The 25350-nt window shown below is 35.0% G+C and overlaps 1 protein-coding gene across 1 annotated transcript; it reads right to left on the bottom strand.

The window, feature by feature from the left end:
• Positions 1-2189: 2189 nt before the first annotated feature.
• Positions 2190-12214, bottom strand: SUCNR1 (succinate receptor 1). The gene is made up of 2 exons (XM_032262992.1): positions 12132-12214; positions 2190-5241 (listed from the first exon to the last, which is right to left on the bottom strand). Exons 1-2 carry the CDS (start codon positions 12132-12134, stop codon positions 4288-4290), a joined length of 957 nt encoding a protein of 318 aa, XP_032118883.1. The 5' UTR covers positions 12135-12214; the 3' UTR covers positions 2190-4287.
• Positions 12215-25350: the final 13136 nt, after the last annotated feature.

Raw genomic sequence — 25350 nt, forward strand, 5'->3', positions numbered from 1 at the left:
GCCCCTGATGGGGGCTGCTCCCTTTCTTTCAGAGATGCCCTGCCAAGAGAGGAGGAATCTAGAGAGGCAGTGTGGCTACAGTGGCTTTGTGGTGCTGCAGTGGGTTCCACCCAGTCTAAACTTTCTGGTGGCTTTGTTCACACTGTGAGGGGAAAACTGCCTACTCAAGCCTCAGTAATGGTTGATGCCCCTCCTGCCATTAAGCTTGAGTGTCCCAGGTTGACTTCTGACTGCTGTGCTGGCAGTGAGAATTTCAAGCCAGTGGATCTTAGCTTGCTGGGCTCTGTGGGGTGGGATCCGCTGAGCTAGACCACTTGGCTCCCTGGCTTCAGCCCCCTTTCCAGGGTAGCGAATGGTTTTGTCTCGCTGGCATTCCAGGCACCACTGGGATGCAAAAATAACTCTTGCAGCTAGCTCAGTGTCTGCCTAATTGACCACTCAGTTTTGTGCTTGAAACCCACGGCCCCTGTGGTATAGGCACCTGAGGGAATCTTCTGGTCTGTGAGTTGAGAAGACCTTGGGAAAAGCGTAGTATCTGAGATGGATAGCACTGTCCTTCACAACAGGCACCCTTATGATTTCCCTTGGCTTGGGAAAGGAGTTCCCCGACCCTTTGCACTTCCTGAGTGCGGTGACACCCCACCCTGCTTCTGCTCACCCTCTTTGGGCTGTACCCATTGTCTTGCCAGTCCCAATGAGATGAACTGGGTGCCTCAGTTGGAAATGCAGAAATCACCCAGCTTCTATGTTGGTCTTACTGGGAGCTGCAGACAGGAGTTGTTCCTATTTGGCCTATTGCCTGGGAGTTCCCTAATTTACATTGTTATAGGCACATAAAGAAGAATCCCTTCATGATTGTAGGCAGGTCTGAGAAAATAGTATTTTTATTCTCGTATACTTGTACATTTGAAAATGCATATACAAAATATCAATACTCTGATGGAATGTAACAGAATCCAGAATCTCTGCCACATATGGTTCATCATCTAGAATATAATTCTAATTTACTAGACATATAGAGAAACAGGAAAATTATGACCCATACTTAAGAGAAAAAGCAGCCAATGAAGGTGAACTCCAAGATGACTCAGATTTGGAACTAGAAGACATAGATTTCAAATGTTCATTAAAACTATGCTCAAAAGCCTAGAGGAAAATATGAGAGCCAGTGCAATGGCAACTGGGACATGGGTTTATGTATATGCACTCTATTCTTCATATAAAATAATGTTCCTTATTAAAGTAATGATGACAGAAAATAGCTTGCTTATGCACATTGAAAGGAAGCATTGATTTTGAGTTTGTTCTGAGACATTCAGACATAATAAACCATAATTTAAAAAATACCCTGCTGTGAAGACAATAAAAAATTAGGTACAAGTTTCCACTCACAGACCTTGGAGTTGACTTAAATCTAAATGACTATAATAAAAATAATGAATTTCAAATAAATAGTATTAAAAGTCTCTGAAGCCCCAGTGGTAGAAAGTTTTACTTTTAGATTTGGGGAAGAGAGAATATAAGGACAAGCTTAGAGAAGGAATAACAGATGAGATGAACCTTGAAAGATGTTTAGAATTTTTATATATGCAGGTATGATGGAGCCAAGATTAGCATCAGGTATACAAAGTGAAGGAAGTTCTGATTATAATAAACTAAAGCAGCAATCTTTAGCTATAGGGCATGGTTTGTGACAACGTAATAGGAGATAATGTAAGAAGAGTAGGTGGGTCCAGATTGCAGAATCTGGATCCAATAGTTTAGACATCATTCTGAAGATACCAGGGGGTCAAATAAAAGACACAATACAAAAGCTCAATATTATTTCCTTTGAAAACCATAAACCCAGAAAGAATTTCTACTGTTTATTGTTTATGATTGTTACACTTACACAGTACAAAAAACAAATGAACTCACTCTTATAATTTTAGTGTAGGGCTCTAAAGTCTGTTAAGAATTAAGTTATCGCATGATAGATTTGAGGAAGAAAAGAATTTTAAAATGTGCTATAAAATTTCTTAACCTCTTGGTTACAAGATATATATATCTATGTGTATGTGTGTGTTCTTCAAACCATAAGCTCATATATATAATATTTAACCATATTATTTTATATATATAATATATATACATTACATATATAAACCATAAACTTGTGTATATATATAAAATATATATACTAAAACTATTTTAAACTATATTATTAAAAATATATTTAAAAGATTCAATAATATATCTCTGCTATTCAGTTTTCACATGAAGTTCTAGGATCATGTGAATAAGAATAACATAGATAATGTTGCCAGAATAGTTTTTTTTTTTAACAATCTGACCAATGATCAAATGCAGACATATAAAATAGAATATATATACACATGAGTTTATGGTTTGAAAAATATTTTACTGCACTATTAGAAATAGTCCATCCCTGTGACTTCTTGGAGTTTGGGAGTAGGGAAAGCAAATGTAATTTCATCTTTACAAGTAAAATTCATGCATAAAATATAAATTAAAGTTAAATAACATATTGCCAAGTTTGCAGAAGTGAGTGAATATTTCTTTCCTAAGGCCCTTTCTGATGAGGAAACTCAGAAGTTCTGTTTTCAGTTTGTTATTAGGCAGTTATAAAATTACAGTGAAATTTTTAAAATATTGATACAAAGACAAGGCATGGCAGAAAATATCTCAAAGCCCAGTATGATGTAAGGAAAATCTTTTGTGAGTAATGCATTTTTATAGTATTTCAGTTGTTTGAGGTCTAGAGATATTAGTTGGCAAAATTTGGGTATTTAAAAATGTCAGACTACTTCCCAGAACAGGAAGGACAGTGGAATTTTATGTCTCTGTTTTCATAATGCTTATTTTATCTTTCACATTATTCACTCCTTATCGCTAATGATATAAAGGAAAGGAACTTAGACATGTGGCCACAGACACTTTATGTTGCATATCAGTGAATTATCATGTGATACTTGTTTGACTTCAAAAAGCTAATGCAGCACCCGTGTTTTCCCTTACATTTGTGTTGTGGCATAACATGGTGCCTCATTAACCAATCTGGGATAATACAGATTAATATTCACACAAATATTTTCATGTTTTATAATTTCATAAAGTAAATTTTGTTTGAAATATTTTCTCTGATAGTCTTACAGTAATGTTTCATGAAAACAAGGCTCACTCCAGATGTGAGTTGCTCTTGCTACGATAAAGTTGTCCTTGTAAATTAGCCCAGTGTTTACAAAAAATGGAGGATCATGGGGAAAAATTGTGACTTTCCCTCCAAAAGGGAAAACCATCCCAATGAATCTACCATTATCAGTTTATTTCTCCTTATTTGCTGGTTTATGACATTAAAATACTTTAAAGTTCACTATTAAATCAAGAGCAGAAAGCTAATGAACTTTAACATATTTTCATGCACTGGTGGTCCAATTATGATAATAAAATGCCAGATGGCAAAATCATGATAAAAACAATGTACTCACTTTTGTTCTGTTTTGCTCTGGGTTTCCTGATAGGCACAAAGTGCCTATCAGGAAAAAAAATTTTTTTTTCAAATATCCTTAGTGCATCTCTCTAGTATTTTCATATCTAAATTCCCTGACAAACTCAAACATATTCTCTACTTTTGTTGAATTACCTTCTTAGGTTCTTTTTAACTTAAATTAAGATTCCACTATAAACCATACAACAAAAAAGGATGAATAAATTATAAAACTACCCCCCTTCATGATGAATACAAAACAAAAATATATCACACAGATATCCTTGAACTCATTATATTGCTTTCTTAATCATCATTACTGTTGACTTTAAATTTGCTTAACAGCACAACTTCTAAAAACTATTTAATAATATATCTTCTGCTATTCAGTTCTCACATAAAGTTCTATGATCATGTAAATAGGAATAACATGGAGAATGTTGCCAAAACAATTTTTTTTAAATCTGACAAGTGATCAAGTGCAGACAACTTGTTGCTTTATATATCTTGCATTTTTTCACTGACTGAGAAAGTCTTATAACATCTAGCATTTTTGAGTTGCATGCCCAAACCTAAGGCAGTCCAACTCCTTTCAATTATTAGAGGAAGAAATCAATACATTCTTGTCATCCCATTCTTTTCACATACTCTGGGTACAACTTGTCTTTAGATAAAGGTTAAATCTGTAACACTCTCTGATTGATGTCTGCAAGTTAAAGCAAGCCTACAGTTGCATTTGTAAAACAATCTGTTTCATAAGCACCTTGCTTTTCTTTGAATGAAAATAGGAGTTCATGAGCTCATCCTCTAAAGGATGTAAGGGATTTGAAGTTGTGTCTCAGTTGATTTATCAGCCTGTCCCTGAAGTGATCTCCCAAAAGAAAATAGAAGACTGGGTTGATGACACTGTTCAGGAAGGCGAAAGGTCGTGTCACAATGTATATGGTGTTGATGACGACCTGAGTGCATTGATACTGCTTCCAGCTCCCCAGGCGAGAAGTGATCCTCACATTCCGCATAACATGGTAGGGTGTAAAAAGCACAGAGAAGATCACCACTGCCATGATGACCAAGTTGAGAGGCTTTTCAAGGTCCAGAGCAGTAGCAACCTGCCTATTCCTCTGCTTTAGGAAGAGAGCAATCTTGTAATAGAAGAAACACATCATAAAAAGAGGAATAAGGAACCCCACCAGTGTTAGACACATGCTGTAAATGAGGTTGTACTTGGGATCTCCAGAACTTGCAAAATCATTACAAGTGGTGCCATTGTCAGTTATAACAGGATTTATAAGGGGAAGTATGGGCAGTAGCTCTAAGGTTACTAAAACCCAAATGGCCAAAGAGATTAAAATAGCAAACTCTTTCTTTTGCAGAAGGTGTTCTCGGAAAGGATACTTAATCAGCAAGTATCGATCTATGCTGATAAAAGTGAGAAAGAGAATGCTGGTATAAAGGTTGGCATGAAGCACATATCGGTTGCTTATGCAGAGCACGTCTCCATATATCCAGTTGTTCTTGGCATAACTCCTCATCAGCATGGGGAGGGTGCACAAAAAAGCTAAGTCCGAGATAGAGAGGTTAAAGAGATAGATATTAGAGCTGTTCCAGTTTTTCAGACAGAATATGTAGCCATAAACAACGATGGTATTTCCAAGGATTCCCACAATGAACTCCATCCCATAAAAAATGGAAAGGTAGTACTTTTCCAGGGCAGCCTCTGCTGCCAGCCAATTTTTGCAAGTTGCATTCCATGCCTAAAGAAGAGAGAGAATATAAGAATTAAACACTAGACTGTGACTAGTGACAAAACTGTGCAGAACATAATAACAATGAAAAACATTGAATGGTGAACTATGGAAGTAAGTTACTAAGGAAAGCATACATACATATACATATAGATACACATATATGTCATTAATGTATTATTTTAACAAGTATTTTTTAATATCTTTCAACTATGTGCTGAATATAATTTCAGGCACTGGAGATAACAGCAGTGAGTAAATCAAAGTTCCTAATCTCTAACAATTTATACTCTCTTGGGAAGAATCAGGAAATAAACAATAAGTGATGCCATATAATGATAAGTGCTATGAATAAAAACATATAAGGTAAAAATGTTAGAAAATTTTGGGGTGGAGGGTGGTAGTGAGTTATTTTTTACATGTGGTAATAAGGGAAAGGCTTTTATACAAGATGACATTTAAATAGAAACCTCAATGAAGAAAGTGAAAGAGACATATCTATATTTGCAAGAAGTGTTTCAGGAATAAGGAAGAGCACATGTAAAGGCATTAATATGGAAAGACCCATAGAGGGCTTGACAAACAGCAAAGAAACAGAGGGGAAGTATGATCAAATAAATGAAGAGAAAATTTTGAATTCACTTTTGTGTCTCCCAACATACCACCGTCCCCAGCGTACCGTAGTTGTTCAACAAATTCTGCTGAGTTAAACTGAATTAAACTGTAATCCAGAAGAGGAAATAAGAATCTTTAAAGCTTCAGTCTCACTATTTTAAGCTTTTACTTGTTTCCATATTGTCAAAGAATTCTGTTTATTGTATTAAATTCATAAACTATTATACAACTCCAGTTTTAAAACTTAATTTTTTAAAATTGAAAATATGAAACAGAAAATCTTAGTAATATTAACATTGGTCATGATTTATTGAAAGATGACATGCCTCAGACTGGGTAATTTATAAATAATAGAAATTTATTTCTCACAGTTCTATAGGCTGAAAAGTCTAAGATCAAGGTGTCTGATTTGGTGTCTGATGAAAAGTCACCCTCTGCTTCAAAGACGATGGCTGTTGCGTCCTCGCAACAAATGTCAGAAGGGGCAAGGCAGCTCCCTTCAACTTATTTCACAAGGATACCAATCCCATTCATGAAGGCAGAGTCCTCATGACTTCATCACTTTCCAAAGGCCCTACCTTTTAATATTATTAGGTTCCAACATACATTTTGAGGAGACACCAATATTAAGACCATAGCACTTGCCTCGGTCACATGCTTAGTAAAAGACCTTTGTTTTAATGCCTTCTGAATACGTACCACGGAAATAAGCTATCTGACTTATTCAAACCTCAAGTGTCTTGCTAATCTATACTTTTTCCTCTCATCATGAGACCAGATTGTGATTGGATAGGGTATTTCAACAACTTGAATTATCTGAAAAATGTATTGAATTGTCATTATTAAATATTAAATATTTTTATTTCTAGTGAGGAAACCCAAGATTAAAAATAAAATGTCCTAAAATCCTCCTTGTCAAGTAGGCTTTGGAGTATTACTTGCAATCAAAGAATTCTTTCAATATAGAATTTTGGTAACCAGAACAAAATAAGAATAAATGCACCTAAACCGCTTTTTTAAGGGAAGCATGCAAAATTCAGTAGACTTTCCTACTATAAGGCATCTGGAAAACTCATATGTATTTTTGTCAAATTCAAGTGGTTTACTTTAAAGATCATTGTTATTTTGAGAGTGTTTTATTTATGCAAATAAGTCACAGAATTGTAGATACGATAAGTTGAATATTTTGAAAAGTTATTTTTAATCACTTTCTTTAAAACAACATACATTTTTCTGAGTCCTTTGAATTCTTCTATGGCAACCTGCCACTAAGTGCAATTCCAGACAAAGCTGAATGGGAACTTTCTGAAGCAGCAGACACAGAATGCTGCTGAAGAATAAAGCAGATTGGTTTCACTCTATCTTCAAGGTTGCCTAATTCTACTGTTATCTCACATTGCCAGAATATTTCCATATTTCTCTCATTTGATATATTTTAATCTCTTAAAAGCCTTTTCATTTACTCTGCCTTACTCATTATTAGCAAATAGTTTTGCCTCCTGGTTCATTGAGATAGAGACCATTTGTTGAGCTTACGCTAGATCCAACTCATTCGCAAATTCTCAGCATTCCTATGCTACCATTATTTCCTCTTTTCTGACTTTTTAGCATCCTTCTCTCCATCTTCTGTCTTCATCTCATCTTTTCAATTAGCATTTAAACACTCTCATCTCTTCAGTCTTAAACATAACTGGAGCAACATAAACAACTCTCCCTAGTTTCACATGTTCCTCTCCTCTTCATAGTTTGATTTCTGAAAAGAGCCATCTCACTAAGTGTTTTAACATCTTGACACCCCATTCCCTTTAAACTTACTCCAATTTGGCTTCTGATCTACCAGTCCTACAAGTAGCCTCCACATTGCTTAATCCAATAATCATTTCTCACTAGTCTTATTTTATTTCTCAGTTGTTTTTCATACTACATCTTCCAGAAACACTCTTCCATTGTCTTCTGAGACATGACAATAACCTAGTTTTCATTCTTTCTCCTTGGTTGTTCTTTGCAGGCACTTTTGGGGCCCAAGTCTTCTTGGCTCAAGCATTAAGTGTTGAGTAACTCAAAGCTAATTTCTGGGCTCCATCTTTCCATATATTCTGCCTGAATGATCTCATTCATTTTTGAGGTTTAATGACCAACTATACATCAACAACTCCCAGATTTCCAGCCCGGCTTAGATCTGCCTTAAAAACTCTAGTTTTTTATTGCCGTTAATTGATTTCTCTTAGGCATCTCTGCTTCCAGAAATCCTATACTAAACTCTCCAAGTTCCTTACCAAACCTGTAGCATATTCACCTATTTCAGTAAATGGTTCTCCCATGTACCCAGGTGTTCACCACAAAAAATCTAGCAATATCCTCAAAGTCATCTAAAACTTAACACCAGTAATGAATAAATTATCAAGTCTGTTTACTGTAATGTCTGGATATTTCTCAAGTCTATCAATCCTGCTCCATAGCTTTCATTATTATTTCAGTCCTGGCTACTCTCATCTCTATCTGGCACTATGTCATAGTCTCCTATTGTCTCCTCACATCCTCTCTGGCCCTCATCAATTCATCTTTACCATTATAACTAAACAGTCTTGAAAAACTACAATTCAAAATCGGATCATATAGCTGTCCCTGATCAAAACCCTTAATTTCCTTTCCACTATCCAAGGAATGTAGTTTAAAATCCTTAAGGGGGACATCAAGGTCTGCATGATCTAGCCCCTGTATCCACTTCAATTTTGCTTGGCCTTACTCTCCTCCTAACTCATTTGTTTCCTCCTGCTCTTTGAATGCAGAGAGAGCCTTCTTAATGTGCAGTCCCTCTGTCTGAATCTCTTTTCACTGCTGTTTTTGTTCTGTGATACCTTGCCTCTGTTCAAGTGTAGGTTTCCCAAGATAGGTTGTCTGACTCTCAGTCTAAACTAGATCCCCCCCATTTATGCTACTGTTTTATACTAAACTTCTTAGAATTTTTTACAACTTTGTCTTACTCATTTTTTAGTGTTCAAATCTGGCACAGTGACCAGCAGGTAATAGGTGGTGTATAAATCCTTGTTGAGTGAAAAGATGAATATAAACACCTATTTGCAAAGCATTTTATAAGTATTTTATCCAAGGCCAGATAAGTAGCAAGACAACCAAATTAAGCTCATTGCTCTATTTCACTATGAAAACCAACACTGTGTATAAGCATTCAAAGCTGGCAATTGTAGTAGTAGTAGTAGCTGTAGTTTAGAAACACATTTGTACAAGGTAAAACAAAATATCTATCTTCAAGGATAAATTTTTAAATTTAAGCATTTAATTAAGAAATGACACCTAAAATAATAAACATAAGAAGTCTAGGAAGAGATGCATCAAAGTGTTTAATAGTTTTATCTCTGTTGATGAGATTTCAGGTAGTTTTTATTATGCACTTTCTCTTTTTATCTAAATCTCCCATCATTTTTTTCTCTCAAAATAGGCATCTATTTGATGATTTTAAAGACTTTAAATTTCTAGAAATACAGCAAAAATGTCAATAGACTGTTTAAAATATTAACAAACTTCATTGTTTAGCTCAATGGTCAGTTTTCACTATTAATCTTTAGTCGCAGTTGTATTTAAGTCCACTTCCATTTCTGGAAGCACTCTCTTCCTGTCTTTGTAACAAATATGTCACAGAAAGCAGGAAAAAAAAAAATCTCCTTGTTTTCCTCCTTTCTCCATGTTCAGGCTCTTTTGTGGACTAATCCTTCTTTGCCCAAGTTTAAATGTTGGACCTTCTAAGGCCTTAGTTCAGAACTCTTGTGTTGTTTTGGGGGTACTCAAAAAGCTGGTGCACAAATTCAAATGAAAATTAAGACACAGAAAATTCTATGACACAAGAAATTTGTTTCGTTTTTGCATTTCCTTTTTTTGTGGTCATTACGTTTATCTTTCTGCCTAGTCAGCACTGCTAATCTTAGTAGCTTATGTATTGTGCACAGCAGAAAGATTTGACTGCAATGGAAGGAAAATATAGCCACAAAGTCTTCCCAGTTTCCTGTAACTAACACTCAGGTAAGTGAGGGGTCACATAAAAGTCAAGGAGCATTCTGCTGTACAGTAGTCCAGAAGGTTGGAGATTGAAGGAGTAGTAGGGGTGGAGAATACCAGAGCTGGAATAAGAAAAATGAATGGCTAAATCATCATATTTGCCTTGCTTCTCATACAGCTGTTTCCTTATTTTCTAAAAAACAACTTTTAAAAAAATGTATGTACAAAATTCTTGTTAGTTGTGTAACACTCAAAAAATCAAATAGGCAAAAACAAGAAACAAAAATTGTCTGTAAACAGACCACTCCTAATATTTGGGTACCCTTCTACACTTTAATATTTATTTCAATTTATATTTACAAAATTGAGATTTTTTATGATGATTTATAGTCTTTCTTTGATACATTTGTTTCATTCTTTTTTCCAAGTTCATAATTTTAATAATAGATTATGGTTTTATAAATATAAGATGTCCAATATTTGCAGACCAATTTAGTTTCACCAGGATATACAAGTGTGAAGGTACCATATTTCAAATTGGATATATTTGTAGTTGGGTATGTTTTTAGTGTGGCATCACGATTCTATAAACATATGAAGTAAGCTGCTCTTTTAAGCAAAACTTCCAACTGAAGAGAAAATTCTTCATGAAATTTTAAAATTCTCTCTTCTGCTTTCTAGTGGTTATATTCTTAATTTTTAGGAAATGGAAGTAGTGATGAATTGTAACTGATTTGGATGAATTATTTTAAACAGGTTTTTATTTTTAAGATCAGAAATTAAAGTGAAATCATTAGTTCCTAGTCCAAAAATATATCTGAAACTGTTAGAATTATTGAACTGGAAGCAATACCTAATTTACTCACATAAGCAGATCAATAATTCTTACTCGTTTTTAATTTGAAAATGTTTTTTACTTTAAATATATTCAGCCTTTTGAAGATGTGGCATTTTTGAAATTTACTTTAATATATATATATTTGATAGTTTCTAGGCTTTTTAATTGTTTGCTTTTATAGTCATCACAATTAAACAAAGAATATTTGTAAAATTTTTACCTTTAAGTACTACCTTAAGGCAAATTTACGTAGTAATATGAGAATTTTTTTAACAAATTACTTTTTCTATTACAAAGCAATTTGAGTAAAAATACATATTCACACTGAAAAGATAGAATAATTTAACATTGATAACTTTATTTTTATGCATTCCATACATTACACCAGAAATTAAGATATTAAAAGGCAATAGTATGGCATAATTGTGTATTAATTTCTTTAAAAATACCACATACATCTTGAAAAGTTATAGAAGATAATATAAATGATTTCTACAATTTTTTATTTTTCCTAAGTAAATTATATTCTTGGATAATATAATTTTCACACACATATTTGTTAAATTTAATCTTTAGGATGCCTGAAAATTCCCTCTAATACATTATTTTCTAAACATAAAAATATTATGTCTGGGCACGGTGGCTCATGCCTGTAATCCCAGCACTTTGGGAGACTGAGGCAGGCGGATCACCTGAGGTCAGGAGTTTGAGACCAGCCTGACTAACATGGTGAAACTCTGTCTCTACTAAAAAATGCAAAAAAATTCGCCTGGCATAGTGGTGGTGGGGGCCTGTAATCCCATCCACTCAGGAGGCCGAGGCAAGAGAATCACTTGAACCTGAGATGTGGAGGTTGCAGTGAGCTGAGATCATGTCATTGTACTCTAGTCTGGGTGACAAGAGTGAAACTCTGTTTCATAATATATATATATTTATATTACAATATATTTATCTATTTTATATATTTATTTAAATATATAAAATATATTTAGTAAATAAAAATATAATACACATATATTATAAATATAATACATACATATAAAAAACCTTTATATACATATAAAATACATGATTGTTTCAAATGATTTAGGAACTTCAATTTTTTCCCCATAAGTAGTTATATTTATTTAAGTAAATTCGATTACTATTCTTGTTGAAATATAAATTGTTGAGACATTAGCAAATATAATAAATCCCTTTGAAGAAAGTAAAGTTAGTATTTGACAACTAAAACAAGGAAGTTAATTTGTTGAAAAATAAATGTAGAGATATAAATAATGACTTCCTTTTCTATTCTTTTGCTGTTTTACATCTATTTATAAAGAATTAATTTAAACACTTAATTCTTAACACCTTAATTGCTTACAGGCCACCTTTAGAAGGATATCTGGCCTTACTTTATACACTGAGAGACACAATTGGCCATGCAGCTTACCATTCTGTTGGAAGACCTGATCACTTCACAGAAACTCTGCCAGCAGCTGGATATAGCTTCTGACCCAGCGCTGTGCCGCTGGACATGGTTAGTACAGTCTTATTTGCATATCATGTAGCCAAGATTAATAATTCAAAAGCCCAGAAATAATTTATTCAGTCAAACCTCCAAGTCAGAGATTTTCACTCAGGGGAATTTTTGTAAGGCTTTCATTTTCACATTCACATTTATTTTATTTTTACATTCAATTTTCCATGTAAATGGCAAAAACCAAATAACTCATTTTACAGAAAACACATTTACCAAACAGATTTTTAAAAGACTACTGTTGAAATTATTTTATCCACTACCAAAGCAACAGAGAAGCATTCCTTATTTTAGTTTTTATTTGCATATTTAGACAATAAGAAGTGGTAAATAATGTTTATGTTGGAATACAGTTGCCTCTGCATTTCTTTCTTTTTTTCAACTTAATATTTTTTGGTGAATTCTATATTGAGAATATAATAATGAAACTTCTTTTTTCAATAACCTCGAGGGAACTATAAAACTGAAATTTTAGAGGAAACCTGGATATATGCTACGTTGGTGTACTCATAAAAAGATACTGGAGCTCAAGTTATTTTCCATTTATTTTCTGTGATTAAAATCAAGTAACACATAAAAAGATACATCAGATGGCTAGGGATTAGGGAGAGGGTTGCTAAGTAAGATAACCTTAATAGATGGCAATTTATATATCCTAATCAAAGCTCTGTAAAACACCTGGAAGTACATTACCACCGTTTCAGACAAGAAGCACACCTGAATTTTTCTGAGCATTATATTAGATTTAGATTCAAGTAAACACTCAGTCTTCTTGATGTGAAGCATAGGGATTATACTGAGAAAGCCCATAATTGTGTAGACAGCAGTAACTGAATTTAAATGCTATGTAAGTTGAATATTGAGTTAGCAATGACAGGCAGAAGCTCAAAAATAGGCTCTGTTACAGGCATCCTCCTAGCTAAACACTTCCCCTCACCAATATCTGATAGCTTAAAACTCAGAAACTTCAAAGTAGCTACATACACATGCATTTCTACATATATATGTGTATATATTACACACTTAAAGTGTATACATGTGTGAAATATAAATATATTTATGTATATATGAATATTTATGTACAGAAATATGTGTATTTACATGAAATAAAAATATCTATAATTTGCTGAGTTCTTCTGATGTGCCAGGCAGGTATTACACTAAGTACATTTATACATCAAATGCATATAGTAATTCTCTGAGGTTGTAATGATTTAAGATTCTCCTCATTTTGTGGATTAAAAAGCTGAGGCTCAGAGAGGTTAATTAACTTTCTCAAGATTGAAGAATCAGTAAGTGGAGGGACCAGAGCTTAAACCTATATACTTGGATTCTAAAAGCACTGACTTGGGTTCTTGACTGCCTACAGGATTGAATGACAATACCCTTGTGCACAACAAAGTCTAAAAATTAATAACAGGTATTTTTCGGTAATGCAACGCTTTTCTACTTTTAGAAGGAAGAAGGGTTAAAACATTGTGGGCTAAAAGCATTTGAATAACCAATGCCAGGCTTGTTAATTTTAAACAGAAAATAACATGAACCTCTTCCAAGAAACAAAGACAAATGGATGTATTTCACAGGTTTCTGCCACCATTCTGATGGAAGAAAAGGGTGATGCCCTCATTGTGGGGTGATAGGAGTTACTCAGAGCTGCCTGTTTCTTCTCCACACTTCCTGACTACTATCTCACTCTGGCTGCTAAGACAAAAAGTGGTCTATGCTTCTCCTTTTTCATAGTATAAGTCATCCAGACTGTAGCCTGGTGGCCTTGTTTCCCTTTCAAGTCCTACTTCCTGTTGCCTCAGAATATTCTCAGTTGAGATCTGGAGTGTTTCTGGGAAAGACTTACTAAAAGGTCACCAGTATTTCTGCTACAAAGCTTTATGCAGGTCTAAAAAGGATAGCTGCACAGGAACAAGGCTGGATTCAGGATTATAACCCTGTGAGCAGGGAGGGTTTCATGGCATGCTACTATGTAGTCTCACAGTGCCTCACACCCAAAAATATCACACACGTAATTTAATGCTAAATTATTTTATTCTTAATTTAGCTATTCCATAATTTCTTAACAAGGGACCCCATATGTTTCTTTTGTACTGGGCTCTACTAATTATGTAGCCAGTTTCGCCTGTGAGAGTAGAAACCTCCTCAGAAACTATTTCTATTCAGCACTGCACATCAAATTTTGAGAAGGCAAAGTTTTTGTTGTTGTTGTTTTACACATAACATGTTGAAATACACTGCTTGAGAATCAATGGAAGTTTGAAAGGCAGTGAAGTTTGCAGTACTGTCCAGGCATGGTGATTCATACGTGTAATTTCAGTACTTTGGGAGAACAGGGTGGGCGGATCACTTGAGCCCAAGAATTGGAGACCAGCCTGGGCAACCTGGTGAAACCCTGTCTCTACAAAAAGTGCAAAAATGAGCTGAGGCATGGTGGTGCGTGCCTTTAGTGTCAGCTACTTGGGAGGCTTGAGGTGAGAAGATTGCCTGAACCCGGGGAGGCTGAGGCTGCAGTGAGCCATGATTGTGCCACTGCCCTACAACCTCGGAGACAGGCTGAGACCCTGTCTCAAAAAAAAAAAAAAAATTAAGAACAACAATGAACATTTTTTAAAATATGTATTTTTAAAAGCTTGCAGTACTATTTGCTAAGAGGTAGTACAGCACAGTGTTTAAGAGCATAGGTCCTAGAGGCAGACTGCTTTGTTTGAAACATTGACTTCACTACTTACTAGCTTTCAGTTTTTGTATTTGTAAAACAGGGATAATGAGAGTTACCAATATTATGAGGTGTTATGTACATATTAGAAGTATATATGCTATGTAGTATGAGGTGCTAGTACATACATATGCTGTATAGTATGCGGTACATATTGGTTGCTAAATAATTGTTAACTATTATAGAAATTTATAACAAATGAGAGAAGACCTTCTCCAAAATGATCATGGTAATCCAATGCCATTGATGTTAGAATTCTTGCTGCTCAGAAACATCCATTTAAAAGGTTCTTATAAAAGCCAACATGGTAAAAAGGTTAGCGAGATCTTATCCTGGCTTTGCCTTTTACTAGTTGTGTGATCTTTGAAAAAAGTCACATATCCTAATTTCCTTGTTTAGAAAAGGAGAATAATAATTCCACCACGTAAAACTCATAATGTTCATAGTGTCATATGTATACATATGATACTCATACATATGACACTATGAACATTATGAGTTTTACGTGGTGGAATTATTATCCATATGAGTATCATATGGATATCATATGATACACATGATAGTATCATACACTTAGTATCAAATATAATGTTTGAAAATGCAATGGGCTCGAAATTAAAGAGCAGTTCATGTAAACCAAGCAAACTAATCAGGACATTCAAGAAAAAAAAAGAAATCTAACAGAAATCTTAATTAAATCCAATGCTAATGATAACTTCTACTGGGTCCAGTGGCTCATACCTGTAGTCCCAGCACTTTGGGAGGCCAAAGCAGGAGGATCACTTGAGCTCAGGTATTCAAAACCAACCTGGGAAGCATAGCAAGACCTCCTCTACTAAAAATGGAAAAAATTAGCTGTGCGTGATGGCACACACCCACGGTCCCAGCTACTCAGGGTGGCTGAGGTGGGAGAATCGCTTGAGCCCAGGATGTCAAGACTGCAGTGAGCTATGATGGCATCAACTGCACTCCAGCCCAGGTGGCAGAGTGGGACCCTGTCTAAAAAAATTAATAATAATAATAACTTCTACTAACATTTTTTTAACAGTCACTCTATAACAACACAGTGTATGCATTAATTCTTTTAGTATTCACAATAATTTAATGCAGTGAATACTATTAATACCAGAATTTTCAGTTGAAGAAACCAAGGCCTAAAAAAGATTAAATAAATGATCCACAAATACACAGCTAATACATGATTTGGCTATATAATTTAATGCTTCATCTGTTTGACTCCTGAATCCAAACCCTTCTCCATTATTCTCCTGAGACTCTCTCATGGTAAAGAAGAAAATATTAAAAAAAAAAAAAGAAGAAGAAAATATTGGATTGAAATATAAAATTATTGACACTGGAACATTTTTACCTTGTATATGGCAATTTTATATGGTTTAGTAAAATAAGTTTATAATTAACACTAAATTTAATTATTAGTTATAAAACTTTGATTATCAATTTAATAATTTAAATCTTCCAACTAAAAAGAATAGAGCATTTTAGATAAGAAATCAAACATGTTAAAAATAAAACAGTTAAAGTATTTATAGAAAGATTCTCCTAGCAACATCTCTGGGAATGTTTACAAGACACATTTAACAGCCCAAAAAGTCTGTGCAGAAAACAAAGTGGTTTAAGGGTCATACTAATCTTCAACAATCATAAGCAGAGAAAGAGGAGGGCAATTAATCTAATTTGAGAACTTTCCTCTAAATCCATAAGGAGAAGTTATAATAATAACAACCCTCCAAGGTTGAAACAAATCAAGATTGTTGGGGAGGATATTTTGGTGTTTCTGAATAGACAGAAGCAAGATTACATAGTTATTTTCTTTTTCAAAGAATGGTTTTATGTAGTAAAATAATAAAGGACAAACAGCAAAAGGAAAAACACAGTAGAAGGTATTTGTGTCTCAAAATTCTTCCAGCTTCTAGAAATCAACAAATTCTGATAACCAAATTTACTTTTCCAGGGAAAATAGTCTATTCAAATAGGCACTCAAGCAATCTACTCCCTTCTTATATGAAAATCCTTGCCATTTAAGAGCTGCATGATTAATGGAAGTTTTTGCATTATTGACTTTTTTCTGATTACACAGTGAAGAAGAATATGTGTCCTATCCATTAGTATTGGGCCTAACTCAAAGGAATTGTTCTGCTAAATTAAAACACATTATTTTTAAAAAGCACTTGACTATAGCTAAAATATTCCAAGTTCCTTGAAGTACTAATAACTAACCTAGAAACACAAGAAATTCACCTTTAATCTTTCAGTTTATACTGAAATTGGACAGCGAATTCATTTTTAATGATATGTAGTGAACCTTAATCACAGGTGTTTCTCTATAAAATAATATTGTCTTGTTTCCTTGACAGAAATAGCAGTATATGAAATTCAGGCATTTGTGTAAAATTAGAGACAGATTTCATTCTCTCTCTCTCTCTCTCTCTTTTGAAAGAGGGTCTTGTTCTTTCACCCAAGCTGGAGTGCAGTAGCATGACCGTAGCTCACTGTAGCCCTGATATCCTGGGCTCAAGCGAACCTCCTGCCTCAGCTCCTGAGTAACTGGCACTACAGGTGCACACCACCAATCCTGGTTAATTTTTTTAAAGTTTTTTTGTAGAGAAAGTGTTTCCCAGGCTGGTCTTGAACTCCTGAGCTCAGGCAATCCTTACTTCAGCCTCCCAAAGTGCTGGATAGCACTTTGCTATCCAGGCATGAGGCACCATATCAGGACAGATTTTATTCTTAACTGTTGCTGATCAAGGCATCTTTTCTATTTAAAAAAAAAATAGAGTTTACCTAAAATTTTAAACTATTAATATGTTAATTGTTACTCAACTACTTAGTCTCTTCCAGTCACATTTATTGTATTTTGTGCAAATTTGCTTGATTCCTGGAATATGTTACATTATTTATAAAAACAAAAAGCAGCTATTTATTGTCTTGATGTACTTTTTCAATGGGCTACTAATTAACCACTCTTCATCTTACTTGCTTGAATATATTATTTGCCCTTGATAAAAGAACAAGAACAAGAACAGACCTGTCTGACTGAATCTCATTGAGCATCTTAGTAATGGAATTGAGAGGTTTTCAAAATTCCCGGTAGTACAATGTGTTCATTAAGTTAGCTAAGTGTTTTGTAATTGTGTTATGAATTAAATAAAATTACCTGCCTCTGTTAATAACACATTTAGTAGCATGATTCTTTTGTATTCGTGTCTTTATTTCTACAATATAGTCATTAATGTACTTATATTTAAAGTTGCATTTTATGCTGATTTGTTTGTAAAGATATTTTTTATGCTGTAAAGCTGATAAAATTTGGCTTCACGGTTAGGTCAGTATTGTAACAAAGCAAATAAAGACTTTTCAGATTGTAGCAGTCTGACAATTATAAGCAATGTAAAGGGTTAAAGAAATACTTCATTCTCTACTTTAAAAAATCTCCCCATCCTATATGTATTAAGTGTCTATATGTTGTATTTTTTCATGTTCACCTAACTTTAAATCCTAACATCACTTGCACTACTTGAAAGAATTATTACCGGTCAAAATGCCAAGTGTGAACTGTCAGGTCTGGAAAAATGATGGTAAGTCATTGACTCTAGATCCCTCATCATCAGAACAAGGACCTCAGCCTCAGCGTGGTTAGAGGGAATATGGCGGGGGAAGGCTGACTCTGGGAACAATGAAGAATGTCTTGTGCACAATGGTAATGTGAGGGCTCACCCTAGGGGAAGAGAGAGTGGCAGAGAGTCCTCCCTGACAGCTGTATGTGTACACTGTTTCCTGACGTTAAGGAGAAAATCACTCTTATCCATCCCCAGGCTAGGCCCTAACAATGTCTATTCTAAAAAAGAAATGAAAAAAAAAAAAAAAAGAAATAAAGAAAAATAATAGCAAGCTTGAGAGAGAGAGAGAATCCAGAAATTTGACCTTCCTCCATGCACCCATCTAGGGGAGAGGGATATAACAAATCTTCTCCCTGCCAAAGGACCTCAAAACCCAGAAACTTTTGCCAAAAGACCATTTACTTTAAACAAAGCCTGTTTGTTTACTCTGACCACAATGAAATGCAACAGTTGCATCAATTTGTCTTGCCACTGAAAAAGCTTGTCATCCTTAAACATGAAGCATACTTTTGAGTGAAAATGGCCCTTCCCTCTATTCTACTATTTCCTCCCTTTTCACTCATTTTCAAAGATGTGTGCCTTTATCCACCAGAAACTGGTGAAATGCTAATTTATAACAGAGACTAGAATACAGGAAAAATAAAAACAAAAGTGTTTCCGACAGCAGTAGATTCTTTAATGTTAAATACAAAGCATCATGACAGGAGGAAGAGAAGCAGTGAATAAAAAAGCCCTTCATAGACTAATATCCAGAATCTACAAGGAACTTAAACTAATTGACAAGAAAAAAAAAAAAAACCATCAAAAAGTAGGTGAAGGATATGAACAGACATTTTTCAAAAGAAGACATTTATACAGCTGGCAAACATATGAAAAAGAGCTCATCACCACTGGTCATTAGAGAAAGACAAATCAAAACTACCATGAGATACCATCTCATGCCAGTTAGAATGGCAATCATTAAAAAGTCAGGAAACAATAGATGCTGGTACAGATGCCAAGAAATAGGAACACTTTTACACTGTTGGTGGGAGTGTAAATTAGTTCAACCATTGTGGAAGACAGTGTGGCAATTCCTCAGTGATCTTTAACCAGAAATACCACTTCACCCAGCAATCCCATTACTGGGTATATAGTCAAAGGAATATAAATCATTCTACTATAAAGACACACACACATATGGTTATTGCATTGCTATTCACAATAGCAAAGACTTGGAACCAACACAAATGCCTATTAATGATAGACTGGGTAAAGAAAATGTGGCACATACATACCATGGAATACTATGCAGCCATAAAAAAGGATGAGTTCTTGTCCTTTGCAGGGATATGGATGAAGCTGGAAACCATCATTCTCAGCAAACTATCATAGGAACAGAAAACCAAACACTGCATTTTCTTACTCATAAATGGGAGTTGAACAGTGACAACATGTGGACACAGGAAGGGGAGCATCACACACCAGGGTCTGTCAGGGGTGGGGGGCTAGGGGAAGGATAGCATTAGGAGAAATACCTAATTAGATAAAGAGTTGATGGGTGCAGCAAACCACCATGGCACATGTATACCCATATAACAAAGCTGCACGTTCTGCACATGTATCCTAGAACTTAAACTATAATTAAAAAAAGAAAAGCCCTTCACGAAGCAATATTTCTCTTCTGATTTCTCCTCCATACTTTTAACTCAGACATTAATATTTCATTATCTATCTCATATGCTATCTTCTTTTTAATAATCAATTCAAAAAATATATTGATCACCTGCTATGTTCAAGGCAATATGTGAAAGAAAACGATAAAGGGGCATGAAACCTGACCTCAAAAACCTTACAACTTTTTTACACTCAAATCCTTTAACAATTCTCAACAAGATCTCATATGAAATTTCTTCTTTTTGCTGTCATATTACTTCAGCTAGTCACAATGTGATGCTTGTTATTGTTCGAATTTGTAGAAGATTAAATTTATGTAACACTCTCAAGGGTCTATTTAGCTTTTCCATAATTCCCAGTGACAATCTCCCCTTTTTATTGACTTGCTAAATAAAATAAAATATAATATGACACCTTGAAAATTCATGTTGTTATCTAAGTCTTGATTTTCTTATATATGAAGCAAATTTGTGGGCTGGGTCATGGATGGTAAATACAAGGCATAAGGGCTGCCTTTGTCCATGCTTGAGTCCATCAATCATGCTATTGTTGCTGCTGTGTTCAAACTTACCATCAAAATATTTTCCAACACAGTTCTCCAGGAAGTTGCTACCAATTAACGATGACATACTTAGTATATCTTGGCTTAATATAGGAGCTCTAATTTAAATACAAGTTGTTTGCTTCTACCATATGAAATTTTCCTCTTAAAATGTGTAGTATCAACAATTTTTCTTTTCCCAAGCAAAGAACAAATAACTCTGTTAAAAAGTTGGCAAAAGATGTGAACAGATACTTCTCAAAAGAAGAGATACATTGAGATACCATCTCACGCCAGTTAGAATGACAATCATTAAAAAATCTGGAGACAACAGATGCTGGAGAGGATGTGGAGAAATAGGAACACTTTTACACTGTTGGTGAGAATGTAAATTAGTTCAACCATTGTGAAAGACAGTGGGGCAACTCCTCAAGGATCTAGAAACAGAAATTCCATTTGACCTAGCAATCCCATTACTGGGTATATACCCAAAGGATTGCAAATAGTTCTATTATAAAGACACATGCACATGTGTGTTCATTGCAGCACTGTTTACAATAGCAAAGACCTGGAACCAACCCAAATGCCCATCAATGATAGACCAGACCAAGAAAATGTGGCACATATACACCATGGAATACTATGCAGCCATAAAGAAGGATGAGTTCATGTCCTTTGCAAAGACCTGGAGCCAATTGATGATAGAATGGACAAGGAAAATGTGGCACATATACACCATAGAATACTATGCAGCCATAAAAAATGATGAGTTTGTGTCCTTTGTAGGGACGTGGATGAATCTGGAAACCATCATTTTCAGCAAACTGATGCAAGAACAGAAAATCAAACGCCACATGTTTTCACTCATAGCTAAGTGTTGAACAAAGAGAACACATGGACACAGGGCGGGGAGGGACAGCAGGGGGTGGGAAAGTTGAGGAGGGATAATATGGGGAGAAATGCCAGATATAGTTGATGAGGGGATGGAGGCAGCAAACCACCTTGCCATGTATGTACCTATGCAACAATCCTGCATGATCTGCACATGTACCCCAGAACCTGAAGTACAATAATAATGATAATAATAATAATAAAAAGACATATAAGTGACCAACATATGTAGGGAAAAAAAATCCTCAATATCACTAATCATCAGAGAAATGGAAGTTGAAATCACAGTGAGATACCATCTCATACCAGATGGCTATTATTATTATTATTATTATTATTATTTATTTATTTATTTATTTTTGAGACGGAGTTTCGCTCTTGTTACCCAGGCTGGAGTGCAATGGCACGATCTCGGCTCACCGCAACCTCCGCTTCCTGGGTTCAGGCAATTCTCCTGCCTCAGCCTCCTGAGTAGCTGGGATTACAGGCACGCGCCACCATGCCCAGCTAATGTTTTTTGTATTTTTAGTAGAGACGGGGTTTCACCGTGTTGACCAGGATGTTCTCAATCTCTTGACCTCATGATCCACCCGCCTCGGCCTCCCAAAGTGCTGGGATTACAGGCGTGAGCCACCGCGCCCGGCCCAGATGGCTATTATTAAAAAGTCAAAAAAACAGATGTTGATGAGGCTGCAGAGAAAGGGAATGCTTATTTATACACTGCTAGTGGGATAGTAAAATAGCTCAGTCACAGTGGAAAACAGTTTGGCATTTCTCAAAGAACTTAAAACAATTACCATTCAATTCTGCAATCCCATTACTGGGTATTATATTCAAAATAAAATAAATTTTTCTACTATAAAAACCACATACACTCATCTGTTCATCACATCACTTACACCAGCTGATAAGAAGTTATTATTAAATATTCAGGAGTTTTTCAAGCTAATTGAGGTCAAGGTGGAAGTGTGAACATGGCCACAGCGAGGGTATTTACACCATGGAAATTGGCAAACCCTTTAAAACAGCACCATTCTCTCCTCAGACCCTGCTCTTTACAAAGACTTGGTTGTTAAACATTTATTAGTATGCCACTCCATAAATTTTTTCATTTGTTATTATTACTGCATATGGGAATATGGGAAATATATATATATATATATAAGACAAACACATACAAACACGCACGCACGCACACACACACACACACACACAGATTACTTTTCCAACAAGTGCACATTAAAAACTACTCTTTGGCAGAAACTGCACTAGTATTAGGGAACATGAACATGACTTAAAGGAGTACCCTGTCTTATCTGCATGGGAGTATCTGGCCGAAAAAAAAACAAACCCAATATTGTGACATTTTTCCCTCATCTTTGCCTCATTTCCCCTTTGAGTCATGAAGCAAATATTTCTTGATAATGACTGGTAATTAAACAAGTATTTGTAGAAATGATTGCTAAAAAATTCCTTAGTCCCTTTGGTGAGTTCACTCAAGTTCTCTCCCTGCAGAAAGTTACAAAGATTAATAGCTGTATTAAGCACTATGACATATGTTGTAAAAGTATCTAGAAGCCCCCTCTTTCTCACAGGTATGCACTCATGAGCAAGGAATAAGGAGCGTCTCCTATTTGGATAGAGCATTCAGGTGGATCTGTACGGTTATGGCTGTGGACATCAGAAGGAGTCATGTTAAAGGTTTGGGAATCTTTAATGAGAACCCTGCCTCCTTCTCTTCTCTACAGCATCTCAGTGTAACACACTCCTCAGTCTTATTCATGGCTTCACTTTTAAGCTGAAGGAAATCATATTATTTAATCCTGTTCAGCTCATTAAATTCAAAGACAACCCTTTCCCTCACCTGACTGCGATGAATTTTTAAATTTCTTAAAACAGACTTAAACTGCCTATCTAGGCCTAAAGGGAGAGAAAACTATATTAAATAAGTGTTTAGTGTTGATTTATTTTATTCCTTGTTTCCTTCACACATTTATAAGCTAAATATAGAATAATAAAATATCTGTCAAATAAGAAAACATGATTCATGATTGAGATTATTAAGTACAAAGTGATAATTCTATTTCAGTGTCTTATTGTTGCCTTTTAGAAACTAAATGATAAATGACTTGAAATGTGTTGCCTATTTGAATCATGAAATTTAAGAGTATTATTTATGTCATGGCATAAATGACTGCTGCATAATCCTTGGAAGGAAAATTGTGTACATACAGATTTGCACCTGCCTTAGTTTGAAGTTACATATTGCTGTTAGATGTAATCATAATATCAAATAAAATATTATCTTAATAGTGTTTAATGTACCATCACTTATATGACTGTGTTCTTAAATGTCTGCCCGTTTAACATGTTTCATTTCAAATTGTGCAAGTATTGTAAAGAAAAAGAAATGAAATGTAAAATGAGCTGGTCTGGACGCAGATGCTTTGTAAGTGCTATGTAGGGATGATTCAAACTAGAAAAAGGTTGTTGCATTGTTGTCCTTACAAATTTGCCCATGTAAGAGAGAAAAATCCTTCTTTGTCCCTGTAGGTCCAGGCAAAATCTTAGGGAGTAGATGATGGTGGCCTTATCAGAGCTAAAAAACATGGGTGTTTTATTTTGAAAAATTGGTACTCTTTATCTTGAAGCATTAAATTAAGCCCATGTTTAATTCCAATTGTTTCCTGAACTAGAGAAATTCCACGATTCTATGGCATATTGCAGGCATTCTTTCATTCATGCTTTGACTTTTTCTGCCCTCTCCCTAGGGTGGCTCAGGCCAGTAATGTAATGACCAATGGTGAGAACATGGATCGCATACCCAGCCAATCTCTCAATGCCCTTTCCTTACAAAAATTGTATTAGGTCATATTTAGTTACAAAACAGGAATTATCAGACCTACAGTAAATCAGCAGATATTTCAAAATAGTTAATTAACCTTTATCTAAAACAATATCTACATGTTTCTGTACAGAGGCCATTACACAGTTCTCATGTACCAGAGGTTAAGCCTTAAGTGGGGAAGAGGGGTCCCATGGGCATAATGTTTTCAAGGCTTGATTAGAGTTAATTATGCTACATGGAATGGACTTAATTGTTAATATGATGTTTCTTTTTGGACCTGAAGACTTCCTCTGAGATTTAAAAACCTCTGAAATGTAATACTTTAGGCTAAAAATTGCAACTCGTATTAATAACCAAGATAAAGATCCATTAATTGTTACTGGTAGAATAGCCTTTTGAGTTTTTCTTAATAATACCATTCATATAGAGATATTATCCATCAATAATTGAAATTTTGCATAAAGTTTTCAAAGATCTTTTATTCACTTGAATTTTCATGTTCTCTCTATATTTTGTCTTTAACAAAGTTTATCTTCATGTGCTTCAGAGTTGCTATGTCCCCATGTCCTGTGAGATGTTGTTCTCTGACCTCTTATATCTTTAAATTCCCAAGCTCACACTCAGTGATATTCTCCTTCCAAGGCCATAAACGCTGCGACTCCTGTTACTCTCGTAAGTTCCAAGTAAGGCAAGTGATGGAATGGCTTCCCTAAATACGTGAACCAAAGATGTTTATTGTAGATTATGTGTCTACTGTATTTGATTGGCAAGATTGTTGTTGTTGTTTCTGGAGTCTTGCTCTGCTGCCCAGGCTGGAATCCAGTGGCACTATG

Source organism: Sapajus apella, unplaced genomic scaffold (genome assembly GCF_009761245.1).
Source record: "Sapajus apella isolate SASKATOON/1434 unplaced genomic scaffold, GSC_monkey_1.0 scaffold4, whole genome shotgun sequence".
In the NCBI taxonomy this organism is placed as follows: domain Eukaryota; kingdom Metazoa; phylum Chordata; class Mammalia; order Primates; family Cebidae; genus Sapajus; species Sapajus apella.